The sequence below is a fragment of the Tupaia chinensis genome, unplaced genomic scaffold (genome assembly GCF_000334495.1).
Source record: "Tupaia chinensis unplaced genomic scaffold, TupChi_1.0 Scaffold144017_1, whole genome shotgun sequence".
Classification (NCBI taxonomy): domain Eukaryota; kingdom Metazoa; phylum Chordata; class Mammalia; order Scandentia; family Tupaiidae; genus Tupaia; species Tupaia belangeri.
The window spans coordinates 448,821-464,027 of NW_006203869.1; the positions used below are offsets into that span (position 1 = coordinate 448,821).

The 15,207-nt window shown below is 44.7% G+C and overlaps 1 protein-coding gene across 3 annotated transcripts in view; it reads right to left on the reverse strand.

The window, feature by feature from the left end:
* The window catches only part of SULF1 (sulfatase 1), a 130,867-nt gene that overhangs the window by 36,563 nt on the left and 79,097 nt on the right, over window positions 1-15,207 (reverse strand). For all 3 annotated transcript variants that reach the window (XM_006165746.3, XM_006165745.3, XM_014583069.2), the window contains 5 exons: window positions 7,542-7,758; window positions 4,989-5,241; window positions 2,401-2,497; window positions 1,590-1,684; window positions 655-720 (listed from right to left, as the gene is read on the reverse strand). In XM_006165746.3, the coding sequence (XP_006165808.1) occupies window positions 655-720; window positions 1,590-1,684; window positions 2,401-2,497; window positions 4,989-5,241; window positions 7,542-7,758 (728 nt within the window). The remainder of the gene's footprint in view (window positions 1-654; window positions 721-1,589; window positions 1,685-2,400; window positions 2,498-4,988; window positions 5,242-7,541; window positions 7,759-15,207) is intronic.

Genomic DNA, 15,207 nt, shown 5'->3' on the forward strand with positions numbered 1-15,207 from the left:
TTCCAAAAGCATCATGTAGCCCCTGGGGGAGGAGCGGGCTTTGTTTGCAACATCTTGAGCTATGTGCCCTGCAATGGGGATCTACTGCTTCTTTTTATTTTTTTAAAGAATTATTTATTTAATTTTATTTATTACTATTATTATTTTTGAGAGAGATTTTTTGCTATAGGGTGCATGTGCTTGCCAGAGAGACAGAGAGAGACAAAGAGACAAAAAGTGAGACAAAAATCATCCCCCATTGGGGGGATGGCCATGCCACAATCCCTTCTCCTCCATACTCCTTTTAGGGTTTTGGGCATGCATACACATTCACTTGGTGTGAGTTTCAAGCCTCTATATTTGGGACTCAAACCATGGTCGACTAAGTGGTAGTCCAATGCCTTAACCACTATGCCACCTGCTAGTCCCATATGATTATTATTTTAGGGCACATGTGCTCACCAGAGAGAAAGTGAAAAAGCAAGCTGCCAGGGATAGAACTCAAACCTTGGCTGGCCATGTGGAAGTCAAGTGCCCTAACCACCACACCACCTGCCGGCCCCCTTTACTTCGTCTTAAACCGCACCACTTGGCAAACAGATGCCTCTGCTCTTTCGGAAAATGGCCAGTGGGCAGTCCTCGACTCCCTAATGAACACGGGAAACAGTTACTTACTTGAATGGGTGAAGATGGCTCTTCAATTTCTCTTGTTTTTTTACCCCTTTCTCTTTATTGTAATAGCTGCAGGCAAAAAGATTAAAAAGTGAATCTTCATAACCTAGCATTCGATCAACTGTTTTGTAAAAAGAAATCAAAATAGAAGGCAGGCAAGTTACTTTGTTGGAACTCTCAGTTTCATGGGCCTTTGTACTCTGCTTACGTTTCCAGCACATTTAACCTGACTTATACAGGTTAGGTCACTATACTGTATAACAACACAATCTCATTTTTTTTTTTTTAAGAGATTTTTGCTACAGGGCACATGTGCTGGCTGGATAGACAGAGACAGAGAGACAGAAAATGAGAAATCAAACCCTGGGTGGGGGGGATATGGCCACACCATAGTCCCTCCTCCTTCATTCTCCTCTTGGGATTTTGGACATACATGCACTCATGCCTGGTGTGTTTCAAGCCTCCAGGTCTGGGACTCGAACCACAGTCAACCAGGTGAGAATCCAGTGCCTCAACCACTATGCCACCTGTTGGTCCCACAACATATTCTCACTAAGCTTCCTGTTGGTAAAAGAGAGAAACGAGCCCAGTACTAATCCTTCTAGCTTGTGCAAAAATGAATTTGGGACCCAGCTTGGTGGTACAGCACTAATGTGCTGCTCGAGAAAGGCTGGATTCCACACAGCAATCACAGTTCGAATCCCTTGCCAGGTCAGCTTGTAAGACATCTGGCATGCTTGTGAGTGTCCAGTATCCCGTGGGCTAGAGGATTGGAGTAAGGGGACTGTGGTGTGACCAGACCCTATGGACGGTGCTTCTCTTTCTTGCTCTCTCTCTCTGTCACTCTTATGTAAGTACACAGGTGCTTAATCATGAACAAAGAAAAATACTTACAAAAAAATGAGTTTGGGAGCAGCCTGTGGTGGATAGACACTCACCTCTGTTTACTACAGCCACATTCCTCAGGCTTCCTCTTTTTGAGGTGTCCTCTTACTTCTCTTAAATTCTTAATTTTATCTTGCAGTGCTTCAATCTGGAAAATAGGTATTTAAACAATTACATTTTTTTTTTTTTTGGAGAGATTTTCACTGTAGGGCGCATGCGCTCGCCAGATAGACAGAGAGAGACATAGAGACAGAAAGCGAGAAATCACCCCCCAGGGGGGATGGTCACGCCGCAATCCCTTCTCCTCCATTCTTCTCTCGGGATCTTGGGCACGCACGCACACGCGCCCGGCGTGAGTTTTAAGCCACCGGGCCCGGGACACGAACTGCGGTCGACTATGTGCGAGTCCAGTGACATAGCCATTACGCTAACTGCTGGTTCCCTTAAACAATTACATTTTAAGATCAGGGTATGCTTTAAAAAGCACCTTGTTTTTCACTGTGTTCTCTGTCTCTCAGAAGTACAACCACGCAGTCGACATGGCAGTGAATGTGGAAACAAACCAGGCATAGACTACGCCTGCCTCTGCATTCCAGCCCGTGTGCTACACACAAACGCGAGCAGGTGGCTCTTGAATCCTGGCACCATCTCGCCGCAGAGACTTCAAAAGTCGGGCCCCATCCTCCTCTCATGCTTTACTTTGCGCAGGACTATCATTAAATCACTGGAGGATGATAAATACCTTGGCCATTTTTCTATTTCTCAGGTAATTATAAAGAAGACGACATGCACTGGCAGCTGCAGCAGGACGGGCGGCCGGGTGTGATGCTGGAATGTACCGTACATCACACGGCCATGGCTAACCTCTTTATCGATGTACGCCTTATGGTCCTTCCAGGCTCTGGCTGACTGATACAGTTCTCTCTCACAGTGGATCGTATCGTTTGGAAGAATAAAGCACCTGCAAAAATAAACAAAAATAAATAAATAAATAAATAAATAAGAGGAATAGGTTTATCTTCTAATATTAGAAAATGTTAAAGATAGTAAAGAAAACTTACTGTCCTCTTAATTTTTTTTTTGAGAAGATTTTTGCCATAGGGTGAGTGTGCTCCCCAGAGAGAGAGAGCAAGGGAGGGGCAGTGAGAAATCATCTCCCCATGGGGGATGGCCATGCCGCAATCCCTTCTCCTCTCAGGATTTTGGACATGCACTCACAGGTGCCTGGTGTGTTTTTTAAGCCGCCAGGTCTGGGACTTGAACCAGAGAGTCAGCTATGTGAGATCCAGCTCTTAAACCATCATGTCACCTGCTGGCCCATAAACTCTTTCTTTTAAAGAAATGACTATTTAATTTATTATTATTTTCTTCCAACTTTGGTATAGGGTACACGTGCTTGCCAAAGAGAGACACAGAGAGAAAGGGAAAGCGAAAAAGCAAACTGCCAGGACTGAGATTCAAACCATGGCTGGCCATTTGGGAGTCCAGTGCCTCAACCACAATGCCACCTGCTGGTCCTGGCCCATAAACTCTTTTTATTTTTGGATATGTTTTTGCTATAGGGCGCATGTGCTTGCCGGAAAGACAGAGAGAGACAGTTTTGAGTTCTCAAAACTGCAACTAGGTAGTTTCTTCTATTCATGAGCCATAACTATTGAGAACTGCCTTGAAAGGTGATTTTAGTTTATCTTAGTCAAGTAAATATGCATAGAACACATGGGTTTTCACAAGGGTTTTCATAATGCAAGTGGCTTGCTTGAAGAAGCATGGGGTCACTAGAGAGTACTCTTCCCACTCATTATGTTTAAAGGAGTCTGCATCAAGTACTCCATCAACTGTTTTGGTTTTTTTGAAGAGGTTTTTGCTATAGGGAGTGTGCGCTTGCCAGAGAGACAGAGAGAGACAGAGAAATAGAAAGCAAGAAATCACCACCCAGGGGGGATGGCCACGCCACGATTCCTTCTCCTCCATTCTCCTCTCGGGATCTTGGGCACGCAAGCACATGCGCCTGGCGTGAGTTTAAGCCACTGGGTCCGGGACTTGAACCGTGGATGGCCACACGGGAGTCCAGTGACATAGCCATTACGCTAACTGCTGGTCCCAAGTACTCCATTAACTTTGTAAAAATTTTGCTTGAGGGCACATGCCATCACTAGAGAGAGACAGAAAGGACCCCCTCATGGGGATGGTCACTCTGCAATCCCTTCTCCATCTCTCCCTCCTTTTGGGGATTTTTGGGCATGTGTGTACACATGTGCACAGCAAGTTTTTTAAGCCACCACGTTCAGGACTTGAACTACAATTTCAGCCATATGGGATCCAGCCGCCTTAACCACCATGCCATGGGCTAGCCCCTCCATTAAGATTTGAAAGAAAGCAACAGCCCCATGGTAGAGAGCAGGTGGAGTATGAGGGTCAATCCATACGGAAAGAGGAGCAAATCTCGATCTAAATCTCCTAGTATAGAACTACTTGGTAACAACTATGGGCACCGAGAGGCAGATCTCACAGGAACCCATCTTACCCAGCAATAAAATCTGGGCAAAGACAAAAGATCTTGCTAATAAATTCAGAAAGAGAATGTTTCGCTCCCAAGAGAGTGTACAGATTGCAGAAGGAACTGCAGAGTCAATGAAGCGTAAAGCCATGGCAGAGTCCTCTCTTTCCTCTTTCTCTTTTTTAAGAGAGATTTTTGCCATAGTGCATGTGCGTTCAGAGGAGAGACAGACAGACAGAAAGCAAAAAATCAACCCTCAGAGAGGATGGCCACACCGTAATCCCCTCTCCTTCATTCTCCTCTCAGGATCTTGACATGCATGCACACATGCCTGGTGTGAGTTTTAAGCCACCAGGTCCGGGACTCAAACCGCAGTCAACTACATGGGAGTCTAGAGATGCAACCACTATGCCATCTGCTGGTCCCTCTCTCCCTTCCTTGTCTCCACAACTTCTCAGGCCTTCTCTATTCTGCAGTCTGGGACAAGGCTAAATGTTGCTGCATCTTAGATCCATTCCTAACTTACATCATCTTTCTGGAAGCTTCTCCAGGGCCGCTGTCCTCTCTTGGCTCTATTTCTTTTCTGACGCTGTGACTGCACAGCTGCTTAAGGTGGCAACCATGCAGTGCGGAGGAGCCTCTCCCCATCCCTGTAATTGTTCCCATCTGTTTCCTAGAGCCTGCAGAGGTGATTGTTCAGGGCCACGAACCCATGCCTGCTAAGCCACCATGTGACACAATGGCTCTGCTGGATCCCAGCTGATCAGCCGTAATGTGAAACTGCACCTAAAGTGCATGGTTGAGCCTATTACCGTGGAAATCCTCATGGCTTTCTTAAGCCCCGGTTGTTATGGAGGCCAGGCCAGCACACATTACTGAGTGATGCTACTTTTTACATTGGGCAAAATGGAGAGGGTGACTAGGAACCCAGCCTGGTGAACACTTAGCTTCTTACTTGTGCGTTACGCGGACGGTGGATGGCGGGCCCACGGCATTGCTGCTGTCCGCCAGCAACCCGTCTCCGTTGCCACCGCCGGCAACCTGGCGGCCTCCCAGCCCCCTGGGGCCTTCGTCGTGACGCTTGGCAATATTTCTTGGTTGCAGCACTTGGAATTCTTCTTCTTCCAGATTTATGTCATATATCTCGCCTTCAAATTCTACTGACAAGGACCGTGTCTGCCGGGTGTGAACAAATCTGGGCTTGTACTCTGGAAGCGAGGGAAGACACGTCAATGCAGATGCTCTGGTGTGGGTTTTGGGGGAAGAACACGCTCTCCTGGCATGACGAGGATCTCGGAGGGGGCACAGTACATGCCACGATGCTTGGGGGGCAATGTGGGGCTCTGAAGGGCACGTGGGAATTCATGGCGGAGAGGTGGGCTCCTGTTTGGGCAGGGCCACTGCAGAGCAGGGTGACGAGTGACACGTTCCTCTGTGCCTCGAGCCTGTTAGCCCTCAAAAGTGGAGGTAGGCCTGGGTGTCCTCTAATTTTCTGCCTCTGACAGGCTATGCCCTTCCACATTTAGTTTTCAATGTGAAATGCTAAGGCAACTTGTGGATAAAATTATATTCCCGATTATATTATTAAGAATAATGACATCCTTGCTGAGATTTCACAATGTATCCTTTACCTTAGATTTATCTCTAACTCACAACTTTGAAGACAGGTACTATAATAAACCCTTAGCTAAAAGAATGTAGGTTGTCAAAGCAGGCGCACGAATTGGGTGCTGTCGTCCTTACTTCATGGATGAGAAAACGGAAGCTCTGAAAGTTACAGGCATTTTGCAGTTACAGGAGCTAGAACTACCATCTCCCAGACTACCAAGTCTTGGTACAACATTAGGAGGCATTTTAAAAGAGGTGTATGCTCTAGACACCTTCTGTTGGCACAAATAATAAAGGAGCAGACCCAGTCCGTGCGCCCCTGTGGAACATTGTCAGCTGTTTGCGGGGTGCTACCTGTGAATTGCAACGTGCAAACATTGGCCCTGTTTGTTCATCACCTGCCCTTAGGCCTCTGAGGGCTTCTCCTCTGGCCTTGTGCTAAATAGGGTAAGAGGGTGGGGCACGCAGGCCGGGCATCCCAATTATCCCGCCTCTGAGAGCCCTAAGGGATTTCTGATGCGGGAGTGGCCTCTGTGGCAGTCGGTGGGCTACTCGTGCGTGGTATTTGTTGTGGGGAAGGGACAAGCCAAGTCCTGATCTCAAATACCAACCCCTACATAGTTTGAAAAAGCTGCCTTAGACTTCAGGTATTCCCGCCCAACCTTAAAAAATTCAGGCAAGTAGAGGTGCCGCATGCTCTGCCGGACTGCGAGCGGTCCCGGGGTCCTTCCCACTGTGAATGCGGAGCCTACCTGCTTTGTGATCAGGGCTTGGTCACTGACCTCTAGCTTTCTGGAAAGGACACTAAATTCAACATTAGTAATCCACTTTTAATAAAGGAGCATGTTAGGGGTCCTTGTCCCTTGTCAATTTTCAACCTGCAATCCTGTGTGAATAACTAAACCTGGCCTGTTCTCTCAATGAAGAAAGAAACTCTCTCAAATCATTGGCTCTTAGCCTTTTGGGTTATGGACTCCTTTAAGAATTCGTTGACAGTAAGTGACATTGAGAAAAATATGCCTATATGCATAAAGTACACTGACCCTTTTGGATGAACTATCAGGGGCTCATGATTGTAAAGCTTACCTTGCGGAGTCTGGGGGGGAATTCATTTTTTAAGGACGTCCATTGTTTTAGCAAATGATTTGATTTCCAAATCTTTGAAGAAGGAATTGAACTTAATGCATAGATGCTGCTTCCATACTTCAAAAGGATGGAATCACCGTAGAATGGGGTTACTTTTCATATTATTCCACTAGATGGCACTAGAATCTCATGCTTTCATGGAGAGTGTCAGCCTGTCACTTTTCCTATTTATATAATCATAGGTACCCCATAGTGGCCTGATGGGGTATTTGTGACAAAAATGCCAAACAGTGCTTTTCACACTGAATTCGACTAATTTGATCCTGCAAGTCAACAAGATCCAATCATTTGACAGAACTTTAAGCTAGATTAAAATATGTGTCTTAAGGAAAGTGTTTGTTTTTTCTATTAAGTGAAATGCCTATGCACCAAAACTTAATGTCTATTTACTAATTTTGTAATAACTTGTGGGGGACAAATGACATCTGCATTAAGGTAAAATAAAACTGGCCCACATCATACCTCTTACCCTTTGGAATAACCGTTTTCTAGGCTCTTTGATGTGCGCATATGTTTTGCATCTGTGCTTTGCCACAGAATGGAAATATCATTTGCATAAGTGAAAATGTTTACAAAGCAAAATTTCAAATTAATCTTCACTTTCTTGGTTGAAACAGAACAACGATTTGCTCTTAGCCTGAAAACTGTGTCGCTAATAGCTGCTATGTAGAGCAATTCCTCACATCTCTAACCTCCCGAAAGCCAAAGGCCATACGTAGCCTGCCACCAGCAGGGTCATAAAAGCATGCCTTACTTGGAGTCCCCTGGTTTCTCAGAAACTGCCTCTGACTCTTCCTCTGACTTCGGCTGGCGCGATATCCAGACTCCCGACACTCGCACTCTTTGTCCTTGTCGTGGAAGCCGCGGGAGTAGAGGTGCCGCGTGCTCTGCCGGACTGCGAGCAGGTCCCCAGGTCCTTTACACTTGTGGATGCGGAGCTTGCCTGAGGTATCCTCAATGCACTGCCACTTCTGCAAGAGCCACAGTGAAAGCAGGTTACCGATCCTGACCCAGCTGGTATTTACGAAGGACTGCTGCCTTTGTGTGCATGTGCGTTTTTTGGAAGCAGTAGCAATACTTCAGTGAAAGAGAATGCATGAAAAAAGACAAGTTTCTAAGTGACCCTGCAAAGGCTCGACTCCTTGTTCTCTTGGTTACTGCTTTCCCAGCAGGCGAATACAGATGGCAAGGAGAGCGATGGAAATCAGAACTACCTTGATGACACAAGAGCCACAAGCGGATACGTGAACCCCCCGCGTTCAGACTAAACAGTCTTGGATGAAACATGGTAAAGCCCTCGGTTCACCAAGACACAGAGCACAGCTGTCAGAGCTGTTTGCACCAGACTCCTCTTGTTCTGGAAAAACAAACTTGGCCGCTTTGTTCTCTGCCCCTGAATTTCTAATGTGAGCCAGGGCAGAGTGGCACATGAGGAGGACAGAGATGAGTTTAATCTGGGTCTACCGCAGCGCCAGCCAACCCTCATACACCCTAGACATCAGCAAAGTTGTCAGGTCTTTCTGCATGTCTTTTCTGAGCCTCTACAAACACTGCAGGCCCAGCAGAGTCTGGGTATGTTCTTAGGAGAGACAGTTCAGCTTCCCAACAGACACATATGGGGAGTTTGCCCTGGGTTTTCTGATCCGAACATTCCATCAAGCCCAGGCAGGTGCTGCAGGTTCACTTTCTAATAAGCACGGCACTGCACTGGACTTTGGTTATCCTGATGCCTTTTTTTTTTAATAGAGATTTTTACTATAGGCCATGTGTGGTTGCTGGAGACACAGAGAAAGACAGAGAGAGAAAGTGAGAAATCCCCCAAAGGCTGGCCATGCCACAATCCCTTCTCCTCCATTCTCCTCTTGGGATTTTGGGCACGTACACACATGTACCTGGCATGAGTTTCAAGCCATTGGGTCCAGGACTCGAACCACTATCGGCCAAGTGGAAGTACAGCACCTAAACCTCTATGCCACCTGCTGGTCCCGCCTGATGCTTCTTGAGTATCAATTTGGCTGAAATGACTGGGGGGGGGGTGTCATTTCCTGGGTTCCTTCACATCCTTCTTAAAGACCTGATAATATCTTTTTCTTTTCTTTTTTTTTTTTTTTCCTGTCTCCTTCCTTTTAATTTGGGAGACAGAAAGAATAATGGCCTTAATTTGAAGTGACCACGGTTGTTACAACAGGCCAGGATGTATGTTATCAGACTTCCCACTTCCCTGACATGCACGGGTCTTTGTGAGGAGCGTATACATTTGTGTGTGTGGTGTGTGCTAAGGAAGCTGTGTGTGGACAGGCGCTGGTGGAATTGGATCAGCAATCACTCTCGTTGAACCTATAAATCTACCTGCGCATCTACACTGGCAGGACTCTGTGCTCTATTACCAGTAACCAGTTTCTCCACTCTCTCTCCAGTTAGTTCACAAGTGACAGAACTTGGACTTAGCTGAGAATGTACCTGGCCTGTTCCACGGCACCGCCCCTCAGTGTGGTTTCTGGGTTTGTGACACTCATACAAGTGTCCAGGTAGCTTGAGGAGATGTCATGAAATTCTCAAAACAGTTCGCAGAAACTCATAATGCCATTAAGAAATAACTATACGCCAGGCCAGCTGGTAGTGTGTGGTGAAGGCAGCTGGATTCCACGTGGCGAACTGTGTAGTTTGAATCTCAGAGCCAGTGACTAAAAGAACACACCTGGCATAGGTGCCTGCCCCAAATCCAGAAAGGAAGGAGAAACAGAGGAGAAAAGATTGCAGCATGACCATTCCCCATGGGTGTGTGTTCTCATTTTCCCTCTCCCTCGCTCTGCTTCTCTCCTCTAGTGAGCACTTATGCCCTCTAGCAAATTAAAAATAAGTAAATAAATAAGAAATGCTATGTGATATATAGAATTCTTGAGGTTAAAAATGTCACCACAGGGACCAGCAGTTGGTATAATGGCTAAGTCGCTGGACTCCCACGTAATTGACCGCAGTTTGAGTCCCTGACCCAGTGGCTTAAACTCACGCCAGGCACGTGTGCGTGCGTGTCCAAGATTCTGAGAGAAGAATGGAGGAGAAGGGATTGCGGTGTGGCCATCCCCCTGGGGGGTGATTTCTCGCTTTCTGTCTCTGTCTCTCCCTGTCTTTCTGGCGAGCACCCTATAGCAAAAAACCCTCTCAAAAAAAAAAAAATGTCACCACAATAAATAGTTTTTCATAGTTCTGAAACCTTTGAGAACTAGTGGGGTAAGTTTGTATGTGCACATCGATATCTATCTTAAATGCTGAAGGTTTAAGATACAGCCATTTACCTGGGCAATCTCTACCTCTAGCATTTAAATGGTAACAACTGACTATTTAATGCCTATATGAGCAAAAATATCATCAGAATTATCAATCAGTGGATTCAAAATCCACAGCCAAATGGAAGTTTTTTCTCTTTTTTTAAGTTTAAATTGCCAGATGGCATATGCATTCATGAGAGAGAGAGGGAGAGTAAGAGAGAATACACCCCTGTGGGGTGTGGTTATGCCACAATCCCTTTTTCTCCATTTTTGCATCTTGTGAGATTTGGGACAAGTGAATGCTTGCACAGACACATGCACACACACACACACACACACACACACACACTAACACACTCCTAGAGTGTTTTTCAAGCCACCAGGGCTGGGAAGGAAACCACAGTCAGTCATGTAGAATGTGGTTCCCTTATCTCCCTGGCCACAGGGCTGGTCCACCAGGCAGAGGGTTAAGTAGTGCTCTCTTATCTTCTACCAGATAGGAAAATGTGGTTAATTTTACTCTTGAATAATAGCGGCCTTGTGTCTTTTTGTGGTTCCAATTTATATAAAATTTAGCATAAATACTATTTTTTATTATTATTAATTTTAATTTGACCAAAGAGGGACAGAATGAGAGAAAGTGAGAGAGAGGGAAAGTGAGAAAGCAAGCTGCCAGGTCTGGGACTCGAACCATGGTCAGCCATGTGGGAGTCCAGCACCTTTAACCACCATGCCATCTGCCAGTCCCTACATATTATTTTTTTTTCCAGCTATAGGTGCATGTGCTCACCAGAGAGAGACAAAGAGAAAAGGAAAATGAGAAATTACCCCCTGGAGGGAAGGTCATGCCAGAATCCCTTCTCCATTCTCCTCATGATTTTGAGCACATATGTACATGTGCCCAGTGTGTTTTTCAATGATCAGGTCTAGGACTCGAACCATGCAGTTGTCATGTGAGATCCATCTCCTTAACCACCATGGCACCTGCTGGCCTAAATACTAATTCTGAAGTACATAAGTATAACAAAAACCTTCTATAGTTTCATAACCACCATGAATTTTAAAAGTCCGCCTGTTTTTTAAGTTTGTTTCTTAGTTTTTTGGGAGATTTCTTTTTGCTGAGAGACGTAAGGGTACATGTAGATTCCTATAGAACAAAAATGTGTAGGAAGACTCTTTAGTGACTCAGCCTATTTAGATTCCAACCTGAACTTTCTCATTAGCCAAATTCCCTGTTGATTTCCTGTGGGATGAAGATAAAGAGAAAGGGTGTTTCCTGCTGGAAGAGTTTAATTTAAGCACACTGGAAGCCTGGTACTATCCTTGACATTGATGGCATATTATATAAAATCAAATATACATACATATATGCATGCAAATGTATACATAAGCACACACACACACATATACCTATATACACTACATTTTCACATGTATCTATACACGTGCTTGGATAAAGCAAGACCCACTAAGACATCAATGATCTTTTCTACCATGGACCCTATGAAAAAGTCATAGACCCTATTAGATAAAGTAATTAGCTAGAGGCCTTGAACATCTTAATGGCAAGCATACTAGGAATCTTAATGAAATGTAATTACCACATATTGCCACAGCCATGTTCGTGCTTGCTATCATGACAATTTTTATGACTTCGCAATAAAACTTTGTGATAGCTGCAACTAAAATGGTGACTTTACTTAGTTTATAGAGGGAGGCAAAAAAGAATGTTTAAAGACTTTGCTCTGAAACTCATGCTGCAAGCCATTTAATTGGTCAAAATAATGAAAAGTGATGATTTTGTATTGCAGTAGAGTGCCGGGGATCAGATGAAAGCCTGAGCTCAGGTGACGCACCTGCTAATGGGATATGGAGTCAGAGTCAGAAATAAGCATTGTTCAACAGGTAGCCCTGCAGAAATAGAGCGGCCACACTGCCTCACTGTTACGTGCACTCTCGAAGTTTATCAGTAAATCAGTTCATTGCCATGCCTGATGGTCTCCATCTTCACTGGCCACTCATTCTTGCAAACTCCTTTTCTGTGCTCTGGGATTTCATCATTTCAGTTCTGCTCCTGCCTCTCTGCTTTATCCACTGGTACCGGTAACAGCACACATGCATTCCACAATATAACTGTGCCCCTGCGCTGGGCAAGATACTAGGAAAACCTATTTAAATCATTCCTTAAGTCGTTGTTATTTCATTTTAGCCTTTTCAACGACACTGGAAGCTGGAATTAAGGTCAAAGACTAACTCTCTCATTCCCGAATATTTCTGGAAGTTCGCTTAGCCCAGAATCACTCTGTTGGTAATTAAGTGTTAATAGTTTTGGTTAATTACATCTGGTTGTATGTAAATAACACTAATGAAGAGAAGGCTGGCCATTTTGGTATGTGTGTGCAGTTAGTTTGGTAGAATCAAACCTGATAAATACATCAAGTGCCTTTCAAACAATTTCATTCATCATCTTTACTGCTATCATGGCATCATCTATTGAACTCTTCCTTGAGGCCAGCTACTGGTCTAGAGCACATGGTATGAATTTATTCATGTAATCCTCACAACAACCTTAAATACTGCCACAACTATTATTTATTTATGTTGGGGTAGGAACTTTGTAGCTGAGAACATTACCAACATTCTGTCTTGGACTTGGGAATGGAATTTTATCCCTATATTGAGATGGCTTAAAGCAAAGTCTGGACGTTCAAGCTAGAAAAGCCTGGATTTGAACACGAGCTTTATCACATGGCTATGAGGCCCAGAGTGTCAGCTAAGCTAGCTAAGCCTTTGTGGGGTCGTGAGCACCAGACATCACTCCCAGAGGAAACTTGGCCCAAGGGAGGTGCTCAACCAAGGCCGTGCTATTAGGACTTCATTGCACACACACGATTACTTAGTGAATTAGCTCTAATGTGAGCTTCATGAGAGGCAGCCATTTACAATGGAGATAAGTATTGGGTAGGGCACCCATAGACCTCAATTTTAATTTTCTTTTTTTGCTTACTGTATGGCCTCAAGCAAAGTGTAGAATCTCTTTGTTCTTCCAGGTTCCACATCTGGTAAAATAATACTGGCTCCTCCTGGCTTCCAGGATATGTCATGAGATTAAATTGTTGAGTGTTTTGGAGTTCTGAGAAAAAGGTGCACTATAAGAATCCACAGCAGGACTATTGTAATTACCCTTTAAAAATACTTGTCCAATCCCAAGGCAGGTTAATGTTTCCTATTTTTACGGGTATTTATTTATTTATTTATTTTTAATTTCCAGAGGATGCATGTGCTTGCCAGAGGGAAATGGAGAGATGAAAGAGAGAGAGAGAGAGAAAGAGAGAGAGAGAGAGAGAGAATGCACGCAAGCATGCCCCAAAGGAGCATGGTCATGCTGCAATCTCTTCTGCCCATTTTGGGCACACATGTACGTGTGTCCAACATGTTTTTTCAAGCTACTGGGACCAGGAGTCAAACCATGGTTGGCCATGTCAAATCTGGCCTTTTTAACCACTAGGCTATAGAGTCAGCCCCATTTTCTAGTTTTAAATTGTATCAAATATAGTAATTATTAGGTAGCTGAGAAGACTGTAGCTTTGGGTCACACGGATCTGTTTGAAAACAGGCTTGTTGTGTGACTTCAGTCAAGTTACTTTCCCATCTGAGCTTCGTCTCTCACATTTAAAATGGTCATAATACCAGTTTACCAAATAATTGACCATGTAAAGAGCCCTGCACAATATTAGATGATGGTAGAACCCTGGTTACTTCTCCCTGAAGTCACGGTTAAATAATCATTGTAATCTTTACATTTTGAACTGCAAATGTATCTCAGATTGGTTAAGGATATTCTATTTTTGGCCAGAGGGCACAGGTATTGCCAGAGACACAGAGAGAAAGACAGGGAGGGGAGAAAACGCCCCTCATGGGGAATGGTCACACCTCAATCCCATGTCCTCCATCTCTCCATCCTGTTGGGATTTGGGGCACACACGCATAAACATCCAGCATGCTTTTCAAGCCACCAGGTCCTGGATTCAAGCGGCAGAGGTGAAATCTGGCTGCCTGAGTCATCAAATTGGCCTGGTTAAAGATAGTCTTTATTCTTATTTTTGCCCACGTATGCTCACTTTCATGAGGAAGAAACAAAAACCTTGGTTACAGCTTTTTCAAAGGTGTACTAGATTGAAAGCTTAATTTTGCACACAGATACACGCGCATACTCACATGCACTCTAGCTCTGTTATTATGTCTTCGTGGATTTGGTCCTAATGTTGGTCAACTCATGTTCTCTGAAACCTAAGAGCTCTATGTAATGTGGTGATAACCTGAGTGTTCTCTATGCTGTTACAACATCATGAAAAAGTTATCTGCATGTGAACACATGTTTAATTTAAAAACATTTTCAATGCCATAAGGCATGTGTGCATATGCAAGAAGGGGAGAGAAATCCACCCCCTGCCCCCATCCTGCCAATGGAGTCTGGTCATCCTGCAATCCTTTTCCCTTCAATTTTCCATTTGGTGAGGATCCTGGACACATGCTCATACATCCACTATGTTTTTCAAGCTGCCCGAGCTGGGATTTGAACCCTCGTTAGCCACGTGGGATCTGACTTCCTCTGTGTATTATTTAGCCACTGCCCTATGAGGCCAGCCTATGTTTAAAAATTTTGTCTCCATACTGGAGCCTATACACATCTCTGTCCAAATGGTCAAATTTTCTCACAAATATAAAATACAGTTACTTCTCCCCCTCCCCCCATGTATCTCCTGTTTCCTTCGAAGATGAACTGGAAAGGGGGAGACTAAGTAGACAGGAAAGAGAAGAAGATGAGAACTCTTTTCTCCTTTAGATGTTAGTCTGGAGAGTCAGTTGTAAAAGTCCATGCCGGAATGCTGGAAGAAGTCTGGTTCTGGCACTTGAGGACAATAAGCTGGTGACCAGTCAAGAGCCAGCTGTTGCTGCAGGCTTGCTTTGTACCAGGCACTGGCCGGCCCCTTGACACATTTAACTCGCAGTCTTACGGCAACCCTCTGAGGCAGGGACTGTTGTTCTTGGGTCCGTCTTACACATGAAGAAACTGAGGCAGAATTAGGTTGAGTAACTTGTCTATAGTCACAGACCAAGAAAGTGGTAGATTTCAGATGTAACGTCAAG